The sequence below is a fragment of the Prionailurus bengalensis genome, chromosome E2, assembly GCF_016509475.1.
Source record: "Prionailurus bengalensis isolate Pbe53 chromosome E2, Fcat_Pben_1.1_paternal_pri, whole genome shotgun sequence".
Taxonomy (NCBI): domain Eukaryota; kingdom Metazoa; phylum Chordata; class Mammalia; order Carnivora; family Felidae; genus Prionailurus; species Prionailurus bengalensis.
Window position 1 is genome coordinate 12,282,154 of NC_057352.1, and position 22,132 is coordinate 12,304,285.

The 22,132-nt window shown below is 49.5% G+C and overlaps 1 protein-coding gene across 3 annotated transcripts in view; it reads left to right on the top strand.

The window, feature by feature from the left end:
• The first annotated feature begins 6,354 nt into the window (after positions 1-6,354).
• Positions 6,355-22,132, top strand: part of ZNF180 (zinc finger protein 180) — a 37,837-nt gene continuing 22,059 nt past the window's right edge. Inside the window, exons 1-4 of one of the 3 annotated variants that reach the window (XM_043598665.1) lie at positions 6,422-6,509; positions 9,436-9,525; positions 16,811-16,885; positions 21,420-21,546. In XM_043598665.1, coding sequence (XP_043454600.1) covers positions 6,477-6,509; positions 9,436-9,525; positions 16,811-16,885; positions 21,420-21,546 — 325 coding nt within the window. In that variant the 5' untranslated portion in view covers positions 6,422-6,476. Of the gene's footprint in view, positions 6,510-9,435; positions 9,526-16,810; positions 16,886-21,419; positions 21,547-22,132 lie in introns of all 3 variants that reach the window. The other 2 variants (XM_043598667.1, XM_043598666.1) reach the window with 2 other exon arrangements.

Sequence of the window (22,132 nt, forward strand, 5' to 3'; positions counted from 1 at the left end):
TATTAATGAAATTTATTGGGTGCTTGTTTTATTCCAGCCATTGTCTTCGTAGGCCTTGGGACATTTAAAAAAAAATTTTTTTTAATGTTTATTTTTGAGACAAAGAGAGACAGAGCATGAGCAGGGGAGGGGCAGAGAGAGAGAGAGAGAGAGAGAGAATCCAAAGCAGGCTCCAGGCTCCGAGCTGTCAGCACAGAGCCAGAAGTGGGGCTCAAACTCACTAACTGTGAGATCATGACCTGAGCCGAAGTCGGACGCTTAACTGACTGACATTCTGTTTTAATGACATTTAGTGACATTCTCTTTTAATGTGTTGTTCAAGCACTGGACCCTAGCTCCCACCAAATCTTGGGCTTTGACTCGTGTTTCTTTACAAGCAATAAAAACAGGGAGGAAGTGACCCAGAATTAGAGGGCCAAGGTTTGAGACTCAGAATCTGGGGCTGCCATAGCTGTATCATGGAGATGGGCAAACACCAGTGATAGACACAGCATCCCCCCCCCCCCAGGGGCATTCCCCCCCAGAGGCGGGGTGGACTGTGTCTTTTCAAATCATGGTAGAGGATAAGACACAAGGAGCTATTAAGAGATGATGACAGGAAAAAAAAAAAAAGCAGAACGAAGGGAGAGAGCAGGCACGAGATGCTTAGAATCTCAAGAATTTGGGGGGTGAGGGTGGGGAGAATCCGATTTGATGAAGACAGAGTGAGGAGTCAAGGCTGACTCCCGGGTTTCTGGCCGAAGCACCTGGGTCACTGGCAGGCCACTCTCTGAGGCAACAGTGAGGGAGGATACACATTTGGAATACAGAAGGAAAATCAAGAATTTGCTTTAGACGTGTCAGAATTCAACTGGAGAATGAAACAGGCAATTGTTCGTAACGGTCTAGATAAAGCAGGGCTGGAGATACACACGTGGGAGTTGTTAGTGGGGTTTAAAGTTACGGGAATGTAGGTCTTGTGTCGGGGGTCTCCAAGACCGCACTCAGGCTCAACGATTTGCTAGAAGGATTCACGGGACCCAGAAGTTGTTACACTCATGGTTACGGTTTGGTGCAGCAAAAAGATAGAGAATAAAATCAGCAAAGGGAAAAGAAAAGGTTCCGGGAGTGAAGCATGGAAGACACCAGGCACAAGCTTCCACACGTCCTGTCTCAGTAGAGTCACATGGGAATCTCCCCAGCAATGATGTGTGACGATACTTGTGAAGTGTTGCCAGCCGGGGTGGGGGTGGGGGGGCTTGCCCTGAACCCGAGGGTCCAGGGTTTTTGTAGGGGGTCCATCACACGGGCAGCTCCAGATCCCCAGAAGGAAGGCAGGTGTTCACTACAGATCACGTTGTTTGTATAAACCATCCGGACAAGCTGGTACAGCGTGGTCCAAGGCCACAAGCCTGCCTGCAAAAACCCTTTCATCAGAACATTGCAAGAGCTCAGTTCCTAGAAGCCACCCGAGACCCAGTCATGGAAATAGGCCTTTCTTGGGTTTGAACACTCCAGGCCTGTTGAGTTAACCCATTCCCCTACAGATTGCAAAGAAAGTGGGTAAAGACAGAGAAGAGGAGGGGCTGATCACGAAGCTCTGGGTCCCTCCAATGTCTAGAGTTCGAGAAGAGGATTGAGCAAAGGAAAAAGACCGTCTCTTCCCACCCACTGCTTCCAAGAACCCACCACCCCTACATCCCCCCACCCCCAGGATCCCAGGTATGGGTCATATTCCCCCTCTAGTGACTCAGAGCTTTATCTTCCAGGCTTTTAGAGCAAGTGGACTCATGACCTCCTTGTTCCTCAGTAGATGCTAAGGCCACACCCAGATCCTGGCCGACAGAACCCTCAATATGAAACTTGGGTCGCAGCCAATCCCCAAGTAGTTGATCGAGAAACCTCTGAGTTTGAAGGGCATCTTCCTAGAACGAGTTCCTGTTCCTCGGTAATAGCCATTCTGAAGCCCCCGTAACATTCAGGTTAGGTCATCAGGATTCGGGAGCTCCTGGAAGTAAAACTTGCCGCCTTGTTCATTATGAAAGAAGAAGAAAAAAAAAAAAGACCAAACAAAAAACAAAGTCAGTTTTAAATTACATATCACTAATGCTTTAATGTCTGAATATCTTAAGGTAAAAAAAAATACTGAAGAAAATACAGAAAAAAAGGAAGCTAAGCTAAACGTCAAAGTATCCCATTATGATTGTCATATTTGTACTGAATCTGTACATCATAATGCAAGATTTGACATCTTTAAAAAAAAATTTTAATGTTTATTTTTGAGAGAGAGAGAGCACAAGCAAGGGAAGGGCAGAGGGAGAGGGAGACACAGAATCCGAAGCAGGCTCCAGGCTCTGAGCTGTCGGCACAGAGCCTGACGCGGGGCTCAAACTCAAGAGCCAAGAGATCAATGACCTGAGCTGAAGTCAGAGGCCCAACCGACTGAGCCACCCAGGCGCCCCCGCAACGTGTGACATCTTTACAACACAGCCAGGAGCATGGCTGTTCTGTGTCTTTCACGTCTGTCATTAGGGTTTTAAAGATTTCTTATGCTTCCTATGTTTCGCTTGGATGATGAATAAATAGAAGCTTTTCTGTCTTGTTTGCAAACTTAGTATTGCTCGTGTAGAGGAAAGATGTTGATATGTAGGTCAAGGGCGATATAACGTAAAAGTTAAGAGCATGAACTCCAGCATTAGACTTCTTGGACCCAATCCCAGCTCTGCCCTTACAACACAATCCAGGGTGAGTTACTTAACATTTCTGGGCCTCAATTTCATCTTCTGTGAAATGGAAATAACAGTCCAACCTGGTAAGAATTGCCATGAGGACTAAGTGAGAAACATTTATAAGGACCTTTTATGGCAGTGCCTGGCACAGAATGGTGCGTAAATGTTTATTCTTTCATATTTGATGCCTTTCTAGCCTCTGCCTGTGGTCAATTTCTTTTCGTTAATTCTCGCGGGTCTTGTGGTTTGTAATGATACCTGCTAATAATGGTAACTTTGCATTCTCTGTACCCAATGGTTGTGAGCCATTTAGCTAGTCTCTCTACTTTTGTGTCTGAAATGTAGTTAAAGCGGGGCGCCTGGGTGGCTCAGTCGGCGCAGCATCCGACTTCGGCTCAGGTCACGATCTCGCAGTTTGTGAGTTCGAGCCCCACATCGGGCTCTGTGCTGACAGCTCGGAGCCTGGAGCCTGCTTCAGAGTCTCTGTCTCCCTCTCTCTCTGCCCCTTCCCTGCTCATGCTCTTTCTCTGTCTCTCAATAATAAATAAACGCTGAAAAGAATATTTTAAATACTTTTAAGGAAGTAAGGAAGAGATGAACTAATTATCTATAGCTGATTGTCTCACCAGAAAAGCCAAGAGGATCAAATGAAATACTATAAGAATTCCTGACGTTTCAGTGGGCTAACCAGATCCAAAATAAGTATTTATTTTTAATTTTTTTAAAGTTTTTATTTTTATTTTAAATGTTTGAGAGAGAGCGAGCGAGCGAGCACAGGGGAGGGGCAGAGAGAATCCCAAGCAGGCTCCACATGAGCTCACATGGGGCTCCATCTCACGAACCATGAAATCAGGACCTGAGTTGAAATCAAGAGTCAGACCCTTAACAAAGCCTCTCAGGCGCCCCCAAAGTTTGTTTATTTAAGTAATATGCTGGTGCCCCCAATATAAGTCTTAAAAAAAAATCAACCACAATAACGAATTATAAGGAATTTAAGCGGGGGGCGGGGTAGAGATTACATTTCAAATAGCAATAATTTGTTAAAGGTTAGAAGTTATGTGAAGAAAACTACAGGAGTACTTTGACAACAATACTAATAATTAAAAAAAACATTTTATTTATATTTTTTAAATTTTTTTTAACGTTTATTTATTTTTGAGACAGAGACAGAGCATGAACAGGGGAGGGGCAGAGAGAGAGGGAGACACAGAATCCGAAGCAGGCTCCAGGCTCCGAGCAGTCAGCACAGAGCCCGACGCGGGGCTCGAACTCACATACCGCGAGATCGTGACCTGAGCCGAAGTCGGACGCTTAACCGACTGAGCCACCCAGGCGCCCCTAAAAAAAACATTTTAAATGCCATGTTGTCACGCAGCAGGGCTCCAACTATCAGCTTCCTTCCTGGTGGGGTGGGAATAAACATCACTGTTTTCCACAGGCAGTTAATGAGATGTTAAGGCATTTAACAAAGGGCCAGGAGACTCTATTTATTCAAAATAAATATTTATTGAGCATCTATTATATTGCAGGTACCTTAGGATGCTGGGGCTACAGCACTAATCAAAGTAGATACAAATCCTTTCCCTTATGGAGTTGACAGGCTAGTGGTGAAGCAGATAACCGACCAAATAAATACATACCATATATATATGTGTGTGTGTGTGTGTATATATATAAAAAATATATTCATATATATGAAAAAAATTCATATATATGAAATATATATTCATATATATGAAAAATACATATTCATATACATATATGAAAAATATATATATATGAAAAAAATATATATATATATGAAAAATTCTCTTGCTGGAAGCCGAGCTGTCCCAGCCTGAGTGGCAAGGCCTGGGCTGTGGACAGATTGGCGAATGCAAGGTGACCCACTGACAGTGAAACTTCTTGAACTCCCGCTTTTAGGTAATACGGCCTTAAAACTCCCTGGAGTATCATCTGTTGGGGAATTGCCCTCGACAGGCCCCCTGGGAAAAGAGCCATTAGGAAAGAAAATAAGGTTCCGCAAGAAATTGTGCGGCCTTATGTTTAGCCCTTGCCACCCCCTATGGAGACTTCTCTACTTACAGGAAGGATAGCCTCATGCATTTGCCAGCAAAGAGGGCCTGTAAAGGAGAGACATACGGATCTGAAAGCCCCCATCCGGTAACTAAGGAGTGTATCTTTGGACTCCGGTCACTCTAACCCCTGGGCCCACCTGGCCCCCAGGAGGCATTCCAGATGATGATTGAACCTAGTCGGTTAAGGGACAGAATGGTTCATTGGTTCCTAGGTGCATTGTCTCTCTGAGAATGTATAAGGCGCGGGTTTCTAAGGCCCTCTTGGCCCCCTCCTGGCACCTCGGACCGAGGCGAACACTTTTGTTCTTCAAAACCACCAATGGTTCAGGGAAACAACCAAGAGGTCATGTCCCTGTAACTGTTCCACTTGAGGTGTTGAGAGGTAAATGACCTTTCATGAAAACAGCAAAGCAACTACTTTATAGATAAGCATAGATACATAATAAAAACAATGAAAGAAATTAATCAATAAGCAAAGGGCAGGAGGGGACGTTATGAGAAAACAATCATGGTATTCCTTATTGGGTGATGACACAAAGGAACAATTTGAGAATTGGGTGATGCCAGAAAACGTAGATGACAAATGCTACAAGGAGATCACTAGCAAATATAATGCCACGTTTGCTACAATCGATCGGCCAGTTCAACACACTGTTGTTGTCTGTGTCCATTTTTATTTTTTGTTTTTATGTTTTTTATTTTAGTCTTGTTTCATTTTCACTTTTTCGCCGATGCCGTTCATCCTTCGGGAACCCCTGGACCTGCTGGAGCTGGACTCCAGCATTTTCTATTGAAAAATGATGAGAAGGGAGGCAGGGGTACGTGGGGGAGTGAAGGGTTTGTAAGTTTACAATGGTTGGTGGGGGGATGCTTCTTGAGGAGGTGACATCTGCCTAAAGACCAGATGGCAAGAATCCAGTGGAATCGGCAAAGGAAGAGCCTGCCAGCCAGCATGAACAGCATATGCAAAAGTCCTGGGGTGGGAGCCTGCCAGAGCTGCTGGTGAAGATGGAAAGGCCAGCGTGGCTGGAGCTGAGAGAGAAAAACGGCCAGAAGACAAAGGCCAAAACAGATCAGGAGGGGGAGGGTACGATCCTTAAAGTCTCACAGGCAGGGAAAGACCTCCATTTAAAAAACAAAAGGACTCTTGCTGTTTTACTAGAATGAACTACAAGAACATATCAACGTATCGGATTCTTGAAGGACTCGCCAGGAGCTCCCTGGACTGTGTAACGAACGGGTTTGTAGCCACCATCTTTGGGCTTGAGGACCAAGAACAGGCGGTGCGCACCAAGCATCTGACTAAGCAGCCGTCCCAGGAGGGGACGTCCCAGGAGGGGTTTCATGGGGATTCCGTTTTCACGGCCGCTCCTGGGCGTCCAGCCGGTCCCAGGCCAGCTTTTCCCAAGTCGGCCACTGCCCACGCATCACAGCCGTGACCTGGCCGTGCGGGTCCCGCTCCCCGTCTCGGCGCCGCGCAGAAACGGGGACACAGACAGTCGCGGCCCCCGGCGGCTACCCCAACCTGACACGGCTCGCGGTAATCCCCACGCTCGCCTCCGGGTGGAGCTGGAGCCCCGCCTAATCGCCGCCCGTGCCGCTGGGGCTTCTGGGAATTGTAGTCCCGGCTCGCCGAGCCCAAACGCACTTCCGGGTTTGGCCAGAAACGCAGCCATTGTCCTGCGCGCGGATGCCTGCTGTCGCCACGCACCTGGGCTCGGAGGTCAGCCGAGTGGCCCTGCGGATGCCGAGTAGGGGACGGGGCCGAACTAACTGGATCCGAGTCTGTCGTGCTGCAGAATCGGCGCAGGGGGTTGCTTCACCCGACTCCGTCCCGCTGCAGAGCCGTGCCGGGCCCTGAAGCTGGGACAGGCCGGTCCTGGGCCGCGAGCCCGTGGACGCCCAGGTCGGTGAGGGGCGGGGCAGCGCTGGAGGTCCCGTGCGCGCATGCGCAGGGTGTAGGCGGGAAGGTGGGTTTGGGGGTGTGGGTGGGCGACCTAGGACCTGAGCGTGCGGCGCTTCTGCGGGGTCTCGAAGTAGGTAGGGATCCTGGTGCAGCTGCAGATTCGGGAGTGCGCGAGTGCTTGATAGGGTGGTGCTCTTGTCCCAAGGCTGAGAACGCCCAGGTTGGTGAAGACAGGCCATATGCGGGGATGTGGGACGATCCTGAGAACCCCGCTTCCCCTCCTCCAGTGCTAGGCTGGTTTAGTGCAGGATCTGAGGACTGAAGACTGGGTTGAGAGAGTACTCAATTGCAGATTTGCAGGAGAGAGGCTCTGCCCCTATTCCTGTATTTTCAGCAGGCGTTTGAATAGGAAGCAGGACGTGGGAGGTGAGGTTCTGGGCAGTTGGCTTGGGGACCTGGGGCGCCCCCGGTAGTGGAGAGACCAGGTTTGAGTTGCAGATTCTTGCCCCAGAAGAACCAGTGCTACCTGAGCGAACTCTCTGAGAATCCCTGATGGACTACAGATTCCTAGGTTGCAAGAGGAGCCAAGGCCTGGAGGCATTTTCTAGGCAGAGCGCTCCCTGCTCAGGCTGGGCGTGTTGATTGGGAAGCAGGAACTTGGACTGGTGATCCTGGGACCCCCGTAGGGTAGTGCAGGGCCTTAGGACATTCAAGTTGGGTGCAGACTTTGGGTTGGAGGTACAGAAGTGGAGTCCGGGAGGGTCAGAGCTGCACCAGCTGCGGTGAAATTGACAGCTATTTGGGAAGGACCCCGGATGCTGCCGGCACGTTTGGGAAGTAGACAGCCCCAGGGCCTTTGCTTGGGGGCAACTCCACTTGCGGGCACGAGAATGCCCAGATTGGTAGAGGGACAGGGTCTGGGCTGTAGATTTGGACCTGGAAGGGGCTGCTGTACTCTGTGGCATCTAGGGATCCACATTTGGGCTGCAGGAAGCCAAAAGGCTTGCTTCCCATGGGAGCTGCTCTGTCATGAGCTGGAGAACCCTCCAGACTGGTGAGCGCCCAGGTCCCGGGGCGGACTCTGGAATTCTTTGCTCAAGCGACGGTTTGGGTGTTCTGATGTTTTGGTGGCAAGCAGGCCGTGGCGCAGGTGCCCCTAAGATCCTCACAGAGGCTTGTGGGTGCTTGAGGTAGTCCGGGTATTGAGGTGCAGAGTGCGAGGTGCGGCTTCTCCTTTCAGGAGCAGGGATTGCACAAACCCACAGGCTGGGGGAGGGCCCAGGTCCGGGATGTGGATTCCGTGGGTATCCGCGGGGATGCCAGGAGAAGGAGGGAACCTAGGTGCGCGGCCCCGCCCAGTCGCTGCTGGAGCCGCAGCCTCTGGTCTTGGGCAGAACGGGGAGGCATGAGCAGTCCTAGGACCCTGGTATTTATTGCCTGAGGATGCTCAGGTGGGCGGAGGGAGCAGCTGCAGATTCCGGGCTGCAGAGGATTAGGGCTGCGCCATGGCCCCCTGCGCATACACGTGGGTACTTAGACGGGAAACGGGAGCCTGGAGGTGGGTATTAGAGGGTGCTGGGGTCTTTGTGCAGATGGCGCCCCAGTCACCCGTGGTGGTGCCCAGGTTGGCGGGGGGACAGGATCTCCCTAGGCTGCAGGTGACCGGGAAGATATTCGGACGGGAATCGGGGCAGGTGTGGCTCAAGCAGGGGCCTGTGGATGTTCGTGGAGGAGACGGTGTGTGGGCAAGTTCAGGGTATGGCTGCATGGTGAACCCGCATTACACTGAGTGAGAATCCTGGGGGTCAAGAGTGTGGGTAAGAGGGAGAGATGGGGGGTAGGGTTGGCGAGATGGTGTGTGGGGGTGGGATTTGCCAGGGGGCTGTTCTAGTCTCACACCCAGAAACAATCGATTTGGCAGGAAGACGGCTGAAGTCCACATTCTGGGCCTCGGAGGGGTTGGCACGAGCTGGTGTTTGTCAGGAAGCTCCCAGGCCTGGCTCTGTTGCTGATTCAGGCCGAGGGTGCCCACGTTGATGGAGGGACCAAGTCTGAGCTGCCCGTTCGGGGCTCAGGAGGGTTTGGGGCTGGGAATCGGGCAGGCGCTATTCTGGTAGCGGCCAGTGCACCCAGAACGGCGGAGGCACCGAGTCCTAGGTGCAGCCCAGCTCTGCGCCTGTGCTTGGCTATTTGAGCAGAAAGTGGGAGGCAGGGCACGACAGGTTGCTGGAGGGTCAGGCCTAGTTAATGGAAGGGGAGGATTCTGGGAGGGGTGGGACATTTAGTTGGGAGTGTGGTTCCGGGTCATCAATCCCAGAAGCCCTACTCCTTGCTCCAGGAAGAGATGCTGCTGGTTTAGGGCTGCAGATTCACGTCTCTGGGGGAGGGAGTGCTCACTAGCTGGTCCTCGACGTGCTGGGCATCTGTGAGGCTCCCAGAAACCCAGTGGGGCAGGGAGGGACCGATTTGTACTGCAGATGTTGGTGGTGGGCAGGAGGCCGTGTTGGGGCCTGACTTACAGGCAGGAGGTCTGGAGTCCTGTGATAGCGGAGGAATCAGGTTGGAGCTGCAGAGTCTTGGCCTGGGAGAGGCGTGCGCAGCTTTTCAGGCAGAAACCTCTAGAGGCGCGCTTGTCGTGGGGAATGCGTCCTGGCAGCGGAGGCTAATCCTGGGGGGGCGGGGCGGGGGGGAGGGAGGGGACCTACGCAAGGATGCTCTGCTCAGGGCTCTTGCACCATTGCAGCTCAGGCCCTCAGGCCCCTGCCTGTGCCTGAAGGAGAGCATGGAAGAGCGGGATGAGAAGCCCCCTGGGCCCCTGAAGACCGGTGCGCAGGTGAGTGGGACTTCCCCTTCCTCCAGGAGACCCACAGCTTGCTCGCACCCAGGCCCCACAGCCCGACCCTCTAGGCTCCGGAGGCTGTCCTCGTTCCCTTTGCGGTGTCCTGGGAGCTCTTGGTCTCCCCTGACCTTATCCTCTATACGTTCTTGGAGGCTCCCTGCATTTCCTCCCTATTTAAAAAAAAAAAAAAATTTTTTTTTTAAAAATTTTTAATTCATTTTTGAGAGAGAGAGAGAGACGGAGATGGAGCACGAATGAGGGGGAGGAGGGGCAGAGAGAGAGGGGGACCCAGGATCCGAAGCGGGCTCCAGGCTCCGAGCTGCCAGCACAGAGCCCGACGCGGGGCTCGAACCCACCAACCGTGAGATCACAGCCTGAGCTGAAGTCGGACGCTTAACCCACTGAGCCACCCGGGCGCCCCCACCTCCCCGCTATTTGAACCCAGAGAACTCTTTCTGGGAGGAATTTGGCATCTTGGCATCAAAGGCCTTTGCTTGGGAATGAAAAATTGGGAAGAATGTGTGAGAAGGGGCCATGCAAGGGGAGCATTAAAGTTACGGTAAAGCCGTGAAACGGAATATACTGTGGCCATTGATGGGACGGTACACGCGTCCCAACATACAAAGATATGTGGGATCTGTGTTCAGTAAATGGCATTTAGAAATGATCGTCTTTTTTAAAAAAGATACAGTGTGTATTATAGGAAATGTGTTAGAAGGTTATAAACACGTCAGTTAACAGAGAGTGTCAGTTACACTCCGTGTTAGGTTATAAACACGTCAGTTAACAGAGTGTCAGTTACACTCCGAGGGACCTTATGTATTCATTTACTTACCTATATTTTTCTACTTTTGTGCAGCGAATTTTAAAGTTAGGAAATCAACGATCGAAAACATTTTCCTACAGTAAATGTCCTTCGAAAACATTTAATTTCTTGAAAAGTGTTAGAATTTCGCCTCCCCCTTCCTAAACGGTTCATTCCTGAAGCCATGAGATGGGGCCGAGCTGGGTAGACGGCTGTGGTGGAGGGAGGGAGGGCTCCCTCCTGTGAGGTGTCACAGCCTGACTGGGGTGAGGAGGGTGTCCACGTGTGGGGACATCGTGACCAAACAGGGTGAAAAAGGTGGCACGGAGAATCAGAGCCCAAGTGGGGTGAGGTACGTGTCCATCTGGGGGAGGAAGATATTTGCGGTGACGGGCCCAGGGCAGGTGAGAAGGGCCTCCGTAGAGGGGATGCCTCAGTGTGGACAGCCCGAGTGCAGCGAGGGCGTCCATGCCAAGGGTGGTCCAGCATGGACGGGGTGTCAGCCAAGGCAGGGTGAGAAGTGCGTCCGTGTTGGGGTTGGGGACACATCCCGGTGTGTCACAGCCTGAGAAGATTGAGGTTCTCTGTGCACGGCGGGGAGGGGGGAGCCCAGGGTGGGGTATCAGAGCGAAGGCAGGAAGTCAAGGGCATCTGCATGGAGTCCAAGTCCAAGTGGGATGAGGCCACCTGCAGAGTCTGAGCCCAAGGAGGGTCGAGAGAGCTCCCGTGTCAGAGTCCAGGAGGGCCAAGGAGCGTCCGTGCGGGAGAAGGAGCGGCTGTGGAAATGGGAGATTAGTCACCCACGGGGGCGCTGATCGGATGAGTAAACCTAATAAGGCTCATGGGAGCCAGTGTTCTCACAATCAGATGTGGTAAGAGAGAGAACACTGGAGTAAACCTTAGTGATCGGTGGGAGTTGTAGGAAGCGACGTGACTCAGGGTTTTCAGTATATGTAGGTGTAGAAGTATGTGGAGATGTATGGATGTCTCGGTGTGTGTGTGTGTGTGTGTGTGTGTGTGTGTGTGTGTGTGGAGAGAGACATACACATGTGTTTTCCTAGTTCTGTCCGCCGTGAGGGCCCGGGAGCAGTGACAGTCTGGTACCAGTTTGCACATCTGGTGCCCAGATTTCCACCCCATGCCCCAGAACTTACGGGTTTACTGTTCACAGATATTTAATGTTCCATGTTTTGCTGTTACGAATAGCACTGCTGTAAATGTCTTTGTATCCGGTTCCCTGTACAGTTGACCTCGAACGATGCAGGGTTTAGGGACACCAACCCCCTGCAGAGTGGAGAATCCATAGTTAAGTTTGACTTCCCCAAACTTAGCTGCTGGGGCGCGGGGTTGGGGGTGGGGGGCTCAGTCAGTTAAGCGTCTGACTCTTGATCTTGGCTCAGGTCATGATCTCACAGTTCGAGAGATCGAGCCCCGTGTTGGGTTCCACACTGACAATGCGGAGCCTGCTTGGGGTTCTCTCTCTCTCTCTCTCTCTCTCTCTCTCTCTCTCAAAATAAAGAAATAAAACTTACAAAAAACAAAACAAACATAACTGCTAATAGCCTGCTGTTGATCAGAAGCCTGACAATATCAACAGTCAATGCATATTTTGTATATGTATTATGTGCACTGTATTCTTTCACAAAAATTTTGTTTTTTACATTTATTTATTTTTGAGAGACAGAGAGAGACAGAGCACAAGTTGGGGAGGGGAAGAGACAGAAAGAGACACAGAATCCGAAGCAGGCTCCAGGCTCTGGGCTGTCAGCACAGAGCCCCACGTGGGGCTCGAACCCACAAGCTGTGAGATCATGACCTAAGCCGAAGTCGGACGCTCAACCAACTGAGCCACCCAGGCGCCCCTGCACTGTATTCTTTTTTTTTTTTTTAATTTTTTTTTGACGTTTATTCATTTTTTTTCAATTTTTATTTCATTTATTAATTCCAGTATAGCTAACATAGAGTGTTATATTAGTTTCAGGTGTACAATATAGTGATTCAATAATTTTATACATTACTCAGTGCTCATCTGAATAAATATACTCTTTAATTCCCATCACCTATTTTACCCATCCCCCCACTCACATCCCCTCTGGTAACTGTCTGTTCTCTATAGTTAAGAGTCTGTTTTTTTCTTTCTCTCTTTTTATCTTTGTGCATTTTGTTTCTTTTTTTTTTAATTTCATTTTTATTTTTTTTAATTTACATCCAAGTTAGCATCTAGTGCAACAATGATTTCGGGAGTAGGTTCCTTAGTGCCCCTTCCCCATTTAGCCCATCTCCCCTCCCACACCCCTTCCAGTAACCCTCTGTTCTCTATATTTAAGAGTCTTATGCTTTGTCCCCCTCCCTATTTCAAATTCTTTTTGCTTCCCTTCCCTTATGTTCATCTGTTCTGTCTCTTAAGGTCCTCATATGAGTGAAGTCATGATACTTGTCTTTCTCTGACTGATTTCGCTTAGCACGATACCCTCTAGTTCCATCCACGTAGTTGTAAATGGCAAGATTTCATTCTTTTTGATTGCCGGGTAACACTCCATTGTATATATATACCACATCTTTATCCATTCATCCATCAATGGACATTTGGGCTCTTTCCATACTTTGGCTGTTGTCGATAGTGCTGCTATAAACATGGGGGTGCATGTGTCCCTTCGAAACAGCACACCTGTATCCCGGGGATAAATGCCTAGTCGTGCAATTGCTGGGTCGTAGGGTAGTTCTATTTTTAGTTTTTTGAGGAACCTCCATACTGTTTTCCAGAGTGGCTGCACCAGCTTGCATTCCCAACGTTTATTCATTTTTGAGAGGCAGAGACAGAGCGTAAGCAGGGGAGGGGCGGAGAGAGAATGGGAGACAAAGAATCCAAAGCAGGCTCCAGGCTCTGGGCTGTCAGTCAGCACAGAGCCTGACGCGGGGCTCGAACTCATGAATGGCGAGATCATGACATGAGCCAAAGTCAGACGCTCAACCGACTGAGCCACCCAGGTGCCCCTGTGCACTGTATTCTTACAATAAAATAGAATAGATTAAAAAGAAAATGTTATTAAGAAAATCATAAGGAAGAAAAAACGCATTTACGGTACTGTGCCGTATTTATTAAAAAGATCAACATGTTTATGGACCCGTGCAATTCAAACTGGTGTTGCTTAAGGGTCAGGTGTACCCACGGGCAAGACTTTTAGAGGGAGTTATGCACTTAAATTTATATACATACATTCACACGTTATCAAAACTACAGGTAAAGCGTGCTTTGATGGTGACCACTGGTGTTCTACTCGGAGCTAGCGACTTTGGGTGTTTTTCTGAGAATCTTAATGGCCCTTTCGCTCTTTTCTTCTATAACATACAACGGAAGTAGCAAGATGCTCATTATAATTTTCACTTTCATCATATATTTATTGATTGCCCAACCAGCAGAAGGCCCTGCGTGAAGTGTTAGGGACAAAGATGACCTAGTTCTCGCAGACGGAAATACGCTTCTTGTATATTCCAAGGCTGCCTAGGAGAAGCAAAACCATCTTCCTTCTCCTGTTAGCCATCTGTGACGTCATACCCCAAAACTTGGCAGCTTAGAACAACACCCAGCGTTTATTACCGCACATGGTCTCTGGGGTCAGGGATCCGGGGGCAGCTGGTCTGGATGTTTCTGGTGCTCAGGGTCTCCGAGAGGGTTGCAGTAAATTGAGGGCCCAGGCTGATGTGAAGGCTTGACTGGGTAGGAGGACCCCCTTGCCAGCTCGCTCACTCCCGTGGCCGTCGACGAGAGGCCTCAGTTCCCCGCTACACAGACCTCTCTCCAGGGCCGCATACAACACAGCAGCGGGGTTCTCATGGAGCAAGGGATCTAAGAAAGGGAGGGCAGAGGGAGAGCACTTAATTGCACACAACCAAGGTGGAAGCCACGGTGTGTCTTATGTCATCTCAGAAGGGACACACCGTCACTTCTGTGACTCCTCGGTCATGTAGACCCACCCTGGTACTGTGTGCAAGGGCTGCACAGGGTGTGAATTCCTGGAGGTCAGGGTCATCGAGGGCCAGGTTGGACGCTGGCTAGCACACTTCTCAACTCGGAACGTCCTTTAGTAAATTAAAAAAAAAAAATTTCTTTTTAACGTTGACTTATTTCTGAGAGAGAGACAGACGGAGCATGAGCAGGGATGGAACAGAGAGAGAGAGGGAGACAGAATCTGAAGCAGGCTCCAGGCTCCGAGCTGTCAGCACAGAGCCCGACGCGGGGCTGGAACTCAGGGACCGTGAGATCATGACCTGAGCCGAGGCCTCCCCCAGGCGCCCATCCTTTAGTACATTTTAATCATGATCAGAAGGCGCACAAGAGCTGCTGGGCCTGACGGATGTCCATGAGAGCCTTGGCAGAGAGAGCAATCAAGGGAGCCCAAGTCTCGGTACGTGAGTCCTGCGGGCCACCCTGTCGGCCATCACCTGGGAGATTTCAACGACTCACGTTGGAAGCGGCCGGGCCAGGGAAGATCCTGCCTGCCTTCAGCGGCTGCGACCAAAACCCTGCCAAGAGGGTGGCAGAGCCTTACCTCTCCCGTCATCCTCAACATTCAGAGTGGATCTTAAGTGTTATCATCCAAAACAAAACAAAACAAAACAAAACAAAACAAAAAAACCCCTAAGTGCGAGGCGCTGGATGTGTTAATCAGCTTGATCGTGGTAACTCATTTCACAGCGTACACATCTATTCGAAAACATCACAGGGGCGCCTGGGTGGCTCGGTCGGTTGAGCGTCCAACTGCGGCTCAGGTCATGATCTCGCGGTTCGTGGGTCCGAGCCTCCCCGTGCGTTGCCGCCCATTAGGAAGGCGGTTTCTCTCTGCAGCCACGTTTCCATGCTGCACGAGTCAAAACCTGTGACTCCCGTGGGCCGTCTGTAGTTTTGAAGTTGTCATTTTGGCTTTGTGAGTGTGGCTTGTGTGTTTTTGTTCCCGGGCCCCTGGCGCTCTTCAGTAATGCCCACGCAGCCGTTGTAAGGCAGCCTAACCGTCCTGGTGTTTGTCCTGGGCGCTTGTGCAGGCGACTTAGCAGCCGAGCGTTCTCATGGGGCCTTCTTTACATGGATGTGGCTCCAGCACTTAGAGGAGGGAAGGAGAGAGGGGGAGGAGGGGAGGCAGGGAGAGAGAGCACGGGCATATGGGTGCAGTGCTGCAGGAATGTTCTAGCAACTTAAACTCCCACTGATGGTATATGACACTCTTGACTAGTGGGCCACGGGGGTGGGAGTCCTTACAACAGGCAGAAGAAATGCTCTGTGTGGTCAGGATTTTGGTTCCATACAGCGGTCTGAGCAAACAAGCAGATATAGAGGGGATAATGGGAGCCAGAGAAGAAGGTACAGAAATGGAAAGCAGGAAGGCTAGAATCACATGTGTTGCTGAATTGTAATGAGGGGCATCAGTGTGAATTTATAGCCTCTAATATATAGAGATATGTAGTTATAGAAATAGAGACTTGATCTTCTCTGATTTAAAGAGGTGAGCATCTTTTTGTATATTCACTGGCCATTTTATTTCTTCATAGTTGAGTTGCACATGCATTTTCCTTTGTCCCTTGTAGTATTGAAGGTCCCTTTTTCTTACTGATCTAGAATAGGGCTTAATAAAAAAAGTCAAAAACAATGTTTAATGTTTATTTATTTTGGGGAGAGAGAGAGAGAGAGAGAGAGAGAGAGAGAGAGAGAGAGAGAGAACCAGAGCATGAGCAGGGGCGGGGCTGAGAGGGAGGGAGACACAGAATCCGAAGCAGGCTCCAGGCTCTGAGCTGTCAGCACAGAGGCCGATGTGGGGCTTGAACTCACAGACTGTGAGATCATGACCTGAGCCAAAGTCAGATGCTTAACTGACTGAGCCACCCATGTGCCCCCCGCCCCCAAAATACCTTTTTAAAAGTAGGTTTCACGCCCAGCGTAGAGCCCAACTTGGGGCTTGAACTCACAACCCTGAGATCAAGAGTCAGATGCTTAACCGACTGAGCTACCCAGGCACCCCTAGAACAAATCTTAATAGTATAGATTCTTACTGATGGTGCCTTTGTTGGTGGCACTTTTTGCCAGATATTTTCTGAAGTTAATTTTGGAATCTTTATGATTCTTTGGTCGCCCTGTAGTCTGTTTTATTTGCTTACAACTCCGCGATCCAGGAGTTCCGACCACCTGGTTGAACAGTTCTTTTCTCGCACACGGTGCCTGGAATCACTCAGCTCCGTTGGGCTGGTAGCTGGGCTGGCTTGGAAGACCGACAGAGATCTCACGCCCGTGTCTGGTGTCTCATTGCCCCTCCAGCTGTCCCCTGTCTCTCTCTCAAGCTTCCCAACGGGAGGGAGCAGACGTTTTGTAGGTGGGATGTGTGAACACAGGCGGTTTGTTGGATTCTAGCCTCCTCGCTGTGGCGGTTTCGAGCCATGACTTAGTTTCCTGGTTATTTTCCTTTTTCTTGTCTGTTTCCTGCTCAGGACTCTCTCCTTCCTCCAGAGAGTATCGTCAAGGTTGAGAAAGAAGATGCCGGGTCACTGGCCCTTCCATCCCCGGTGAGTTGGCCCTCTTTACCCTGGGAAATGTAGAAATGTGCATGTCTGCTGGGGGGCAGGGGCCAGGCTGAAGTGACCTGGGAGGTGAGCAGAAAGGGAGGAAACAGATATGCAAGTGGGCATCGTTTACAAAAACTTGGTTAGTTACCATGTAAAAGATTGCAGAGAGTGATAGCTACACGTTTGAGGCGGAGGGGCTCTTTTTTTATTATTTTTATTTAGAAAAAAAATTTTAAATGTTTATTTTTGAGAGACAGAGAGAGAGAGCAGGGGAAGGGCAGAGAGAGAGGGAGACACAGAATCCGAAGCAGGTTCCAGGCTCCGAGCTGTCAGCACAGAGCCCGATGCGGGACTCAGACTCACGAACCGCGAGATCGTGACCTGAGCCAAAGTCGGCCGCTTAATCCCCCAGGTGCCCCTCTCCCTTCATTTCTGGCTCTACCAGAAACAGTCCAGTTTGATGTCACCTTTTTTTCTTTAAGGGATTAAAAAGATTTGACTCTGCTTATGTGGTTTCAGGGAAGGATTAAGTGGAGAAAAATAAGTTAATCAAGAGAGGGAGGAGATATAAACTAAAAAGCAGAGTCCCTGATTAGCACCAGACAAATTCATTCAGAGCGTGTGTGAACGTGTCGGCTCTACAGAGGAGGAAGGACCCATTCAGGAAGAATGGGGCTGAGGGAATTCTTCGAAGGCTTGGGTTTTTCTCTGTGAGCAATCTGGTGGTTATCGGTGGGGCCTGAGGGTGGCACTTGGAATGGAGAGGTAGGTGCTTGACGTGAATGGAGAAGGCTGAAAACAGTAGTGTTGTATTATGAGAGACAGGCAGCTCCAGGAGGTATAACAGGGTTGCTGGTCAGTCTGAAAGGATCATTATGAGGTAGAGACCATTAATAGTGTCCCATCCAGCTGCTTTTGTGAGTTCTCGTTCCCAGTGGCATTCCGGAACCTTCTTTCCATTGGTCATACATCGACATTCAGATTCATTCATGCAGCCAGGGTACATTCAGCCAAAGTCCCATAAGGCAAGATACTATTTGAAGGGGGATTTTTTAACATATCCAGTAGAAAGATTAAAAGGAATGCCCCGTGCACTCTACACTGAATAATACCATGGAAAAGATAACAGGGGCACCGAATGGAAAGGAAAAGAATATAGACCAGCAGACAGTAATAGGGGATACTCGAATCGAGGAAGGGCCCCAGACTGTCAAAGCACAAGAAGAGAGAGGGAGAGATTATGCGGAGTGTTGTAATCAGAGGTGGGCAGTTCCATGGGTGTGACTTGAGAGGTGGATTCCTGTGTGGGGATCTCAAGGTCTGGGGGTTCATGCGAAGAGGGGGGTGCCGAAGAGCAATTCTCAGGGCCGGGAGTTGGGCCAGCGGGAGGCATCGATGCCTGAGGGCACGTGTTAGGCAGAGTTGAGGCTGCATCCCAGCCACCGACTTCAAGCGTACGTGTTGGTTTCTCTACCCTTCTAGCTCTTCATCTGTAAAAATGGTGCTGCTACTGGTATTTTCTCACGGGGGCCTTGTGAGAATAGTTAGTTCACAGCCTGATGCCGCCCAGGAAGTGCGTCGTTGACGTCACTTAGTTTCATATGATTGTCAGGGACCTCTACAACCAGATGCTAGAGACAGGGCAGGCTGAGACCATACAAGTTCTTGAAGTAGAGGGTAAATCCCAGGTATTGTAAGTCTTCGGTGGGTGGGGCTTGGTGTTCCAGGGGTTGGTAGGACAAAGGTCCAAGAAGTAAGGTAAATGGCGGGAGTTTCAGTGTAGCTGAGAGGACACGCACCCTCCCCCTTTGATGCTGAGCGAACCGGAGCCTGTGAGGTTTGCAGAGGAGGGGTCTTTGCGGGGGACGGGGTAAGTGTAGGTTTCCATTAACACAGGGATGTAGAGGGAATGTTTGGTAACGATGTTGAAGCCGTAGGATTTCGTTCTTACAGAAGTAGAGTTCCCAGGGGCACGGTTGAAGGGCTTAGGAAGGAATTTTGAGGAGTGGGAGGTTTGGGGCAGGTGAGAGGAAGGACAGAATAAGTGGGGATAAAGCCGGTATCCACACATCGAAAAGCTTTTCAAATGGGTGTGTGATAAGGGATACCCATTTGACTTAGTTGGTTGAGCGTTTTACTCCGGCTCAGGTCACGATCTCACGGTTCGTGAGTTCGAGCCCCGCATCGGGCTCTGTGCTGACAGCTCAGAGCCTGGGGCCTGCTTCGGATTCTGGGTCTCCCTCACTCTCTGCCCCTGCCCCACTCGTGCTCTGTCTCTCTCTCTCTCTCTCAGAAATAAATAAACGTTAAGAAAAAAAAATTCAAATAGGTGTGCAATAGGCCTGATGAGATTCAGGGGTGAGAGAGAACTTAAACCAGAATTTGGCCCCAAAGTCAGATTATTTTGATCGATGATGAAGTCTGTTGAGACTACAGGTTCACTCTTTGAAATCATTTGCCGAGTATGTATTTCTTATCTACGGTACACCAATATGCTGAGCCGCTGGAGTTACAGTTGCAAACTATCAATACCTTGCCCCTGCCCTCACGGATTGCAGCCTAGTGACAAAGATGGCCGTTGCGCAAATGAGCAGACTCAACAGTGTGGGGAGTCTTAGGATAGAAACCCGTGGGACCTTCGGAACATATAGCGGGGGCTGGAGTGGGGGTAGCGGTGCTAATCTAATCCGGCATTGTTTATTTGACATGTGAACAAGCTTGATATTAAAGGGACCTACATTGAAGAGTGAAGGGGAGTGTTTATAAAAAGGAAGTGTGGATTGGAGCTTGGAAACCGGTACCTAGAGAGCCACGTTCAACACAGGTGGCAGTGTGCGAATGATATTTCTGAACGCCGTTTTGGGTTAATTATGAACCCCTCTGAGATCTTGGTGAAACTTACAGGTCCTGACTTAGAAAAATGCAGGTGCAGCAGCATTTTGCGTGGAGTTTCACGGGCTTCCGGGGACCGTGTGTCCTATTCACGAACACAGCTTAAGGATACCAGGTCTATCTAGAAAGTCCTTTAGCGGCAAGTGGCGTCCCACTTTCCTGGGTTTTGCTGCCTTTGGCTAAATACAGATCACCCTCAGCACTTTATTGGATCAAAATTCCTGCCCAGTAGGCTTGGAAATGGGTCCTTTCTTGCTTAGAGGAGGCAGTCCAAGCCCCCCTCTCCATGACAGTAACGACAGCACGTCTGTCTCCTAAAGGCTCTACGTTGCAGCTCTGAGTGTGGACAAAATAGAACTGTCGTCGGAGGACTGAGAGCTCAGGGTAACAGTCACATTGGCTGTCACTTAATTTTTTTAGAGTTCTCAAACCTGATGACCTTAATAATTTTCCAGCCGTTTTCTTTTTTGTCCGGTAAACTGTCAGCAGCTTTTCATATATCATCACAGTTAATTTACTGAACAACCCTATGCGTTGGGAATGATTAAGCCTAATAAATAGAAGTGGGATGGGGCACGTGGGTGGGTCAGTCAGTCAAGAGTCCGACTCTTGACTTTGGCTCAGGTCATGATCCCAGGGTCATGGGATCCAGCCCTGCTTCAGGCTCCGTGCTGACAGTGCACAGCTTGAGGTTCTCTCTGTCCTTCTCTCTCTGCCCATCCCCCCCTCTAAATAAATAAATAAACTTAAAAAAAAATGGGATAAACTCAGCTTAGAAGGCAGATGGTCAGATTAGATATATGTTTTTAAAATGCAGACCTGTGCTCTTAATAGATGAGAAAACCCATTTCTTCCAAATCTGGCCCACCGCCTGCTTTTGTAAGTAAAACTTTATTATAATACAGTCACGCCCATTTGTTTATGTATTTTTTGTGCCTGCTTTCTTGCTGGAGGAGGGCCGAGTGGTTGTGATAAAGACTGTATGGCTTACAAAGCCTAAAATGTTTACTCTCTCACCTTTGACAGAAAAAGTCTGCTGACTCTGTTTTGTTCCATTTGGGGAATTTGGAGAGAATTCATTACTGGCAATTCTATATTCACCAGTGCAAAAATCAGAATAAGCATTTTGGGGGCGCCTGGGTGGCACAGTCGGTTAAGCGTCCGACTTCAGCCAGGTCATGATCTCGCGGTCCGTGAGTTCGAGCCCCGCGTCGGGCTCTGGGCTGATGGCTCGGAGCCTGGAGCCTGTTTCCGATTCTGTGTCTCCCTCTCTCTCTGCCCCTCCCCCGTTCATGCTCTGTCTCTCTCTGTCCCAAAAATAAATAAACGTTGAAAAAAAAAAAAAAAAAAAGAAACAGAATAAGCATTTTGTTCAAGGTGAACAAGAGAGAAAACAATTTATATCTGTTTTTATCCGTTGTTCCTCTTTGGGGTTGTATCAACAGATCCAGCATCCGAAACCCAAAGGGGTTTCCCTAAAAGGCACCTGTACACCTTGACTAGAATCCTTTGGACACTGACAGTCTCAGGACAATTTCCAGGCCATCACGTTTTCCTTCTTCCCTTTGTCAATCTTTTCCTCCTTCATGAACATTGGAAGGAAATGATGCCCAGCTGAGCAGGAATGTGTGTCCTGTTTTAGGAAGGAGAGAGCTTCAAAATTGTGACTGTGGACTTCACTCAGAAGGAAGAAGGCACTTTGAACCCTGTTCAGAGGACCCTGGACAGAGATGTGAACCTAGAGAACCACAGGGACCTGGTCTCTTGGGGTAAGAATACAGTCCCCTGTAATGAAGTTTGTGTATTGAAATGATTTCCATTGATTCAAAACTCTGGAGTTCGGAGGCCAGAATGATTTTGACCACACATAGACTGTATTTGTGCTTTTTATTCCCCAGGGAAGATTCAGTTTTAATGCATAGGGTAGCAAAGGTACAGCTTCTCAGGTTTGAGCTTGTTCAGTCTTCATGGTTCCTAAAGGCCAAAGACTGGGACCAAATTCTGCAGTGATTTTCTTTTGTCCCCAGCCCCAAACATCCCAAATCCTGTTCAGTTCCCCATCTGCTTTTCAAACCAGATGCAATCTCCTCATGGGAGCCAGGAGATGAATACAAACATTTCCTAACATACATATCCAGGTGAGAAACCGACACTTAGGAGTCAGTACCTATATTGGAGATTTGTTTCAGAAATCCCCATCGGGCATGCCACGTGTCTCCATTTCCCACTCCTATTAGACTGTATACATTGCCACTTTTTCCAGGGGTACTCTCTGTTGCTTGACCTAGTAACCACACGGGCTTCTGCTTCTGGGCTGATCTCCATTCTCTCTCACTTGGAACCCCAGGAATCCAT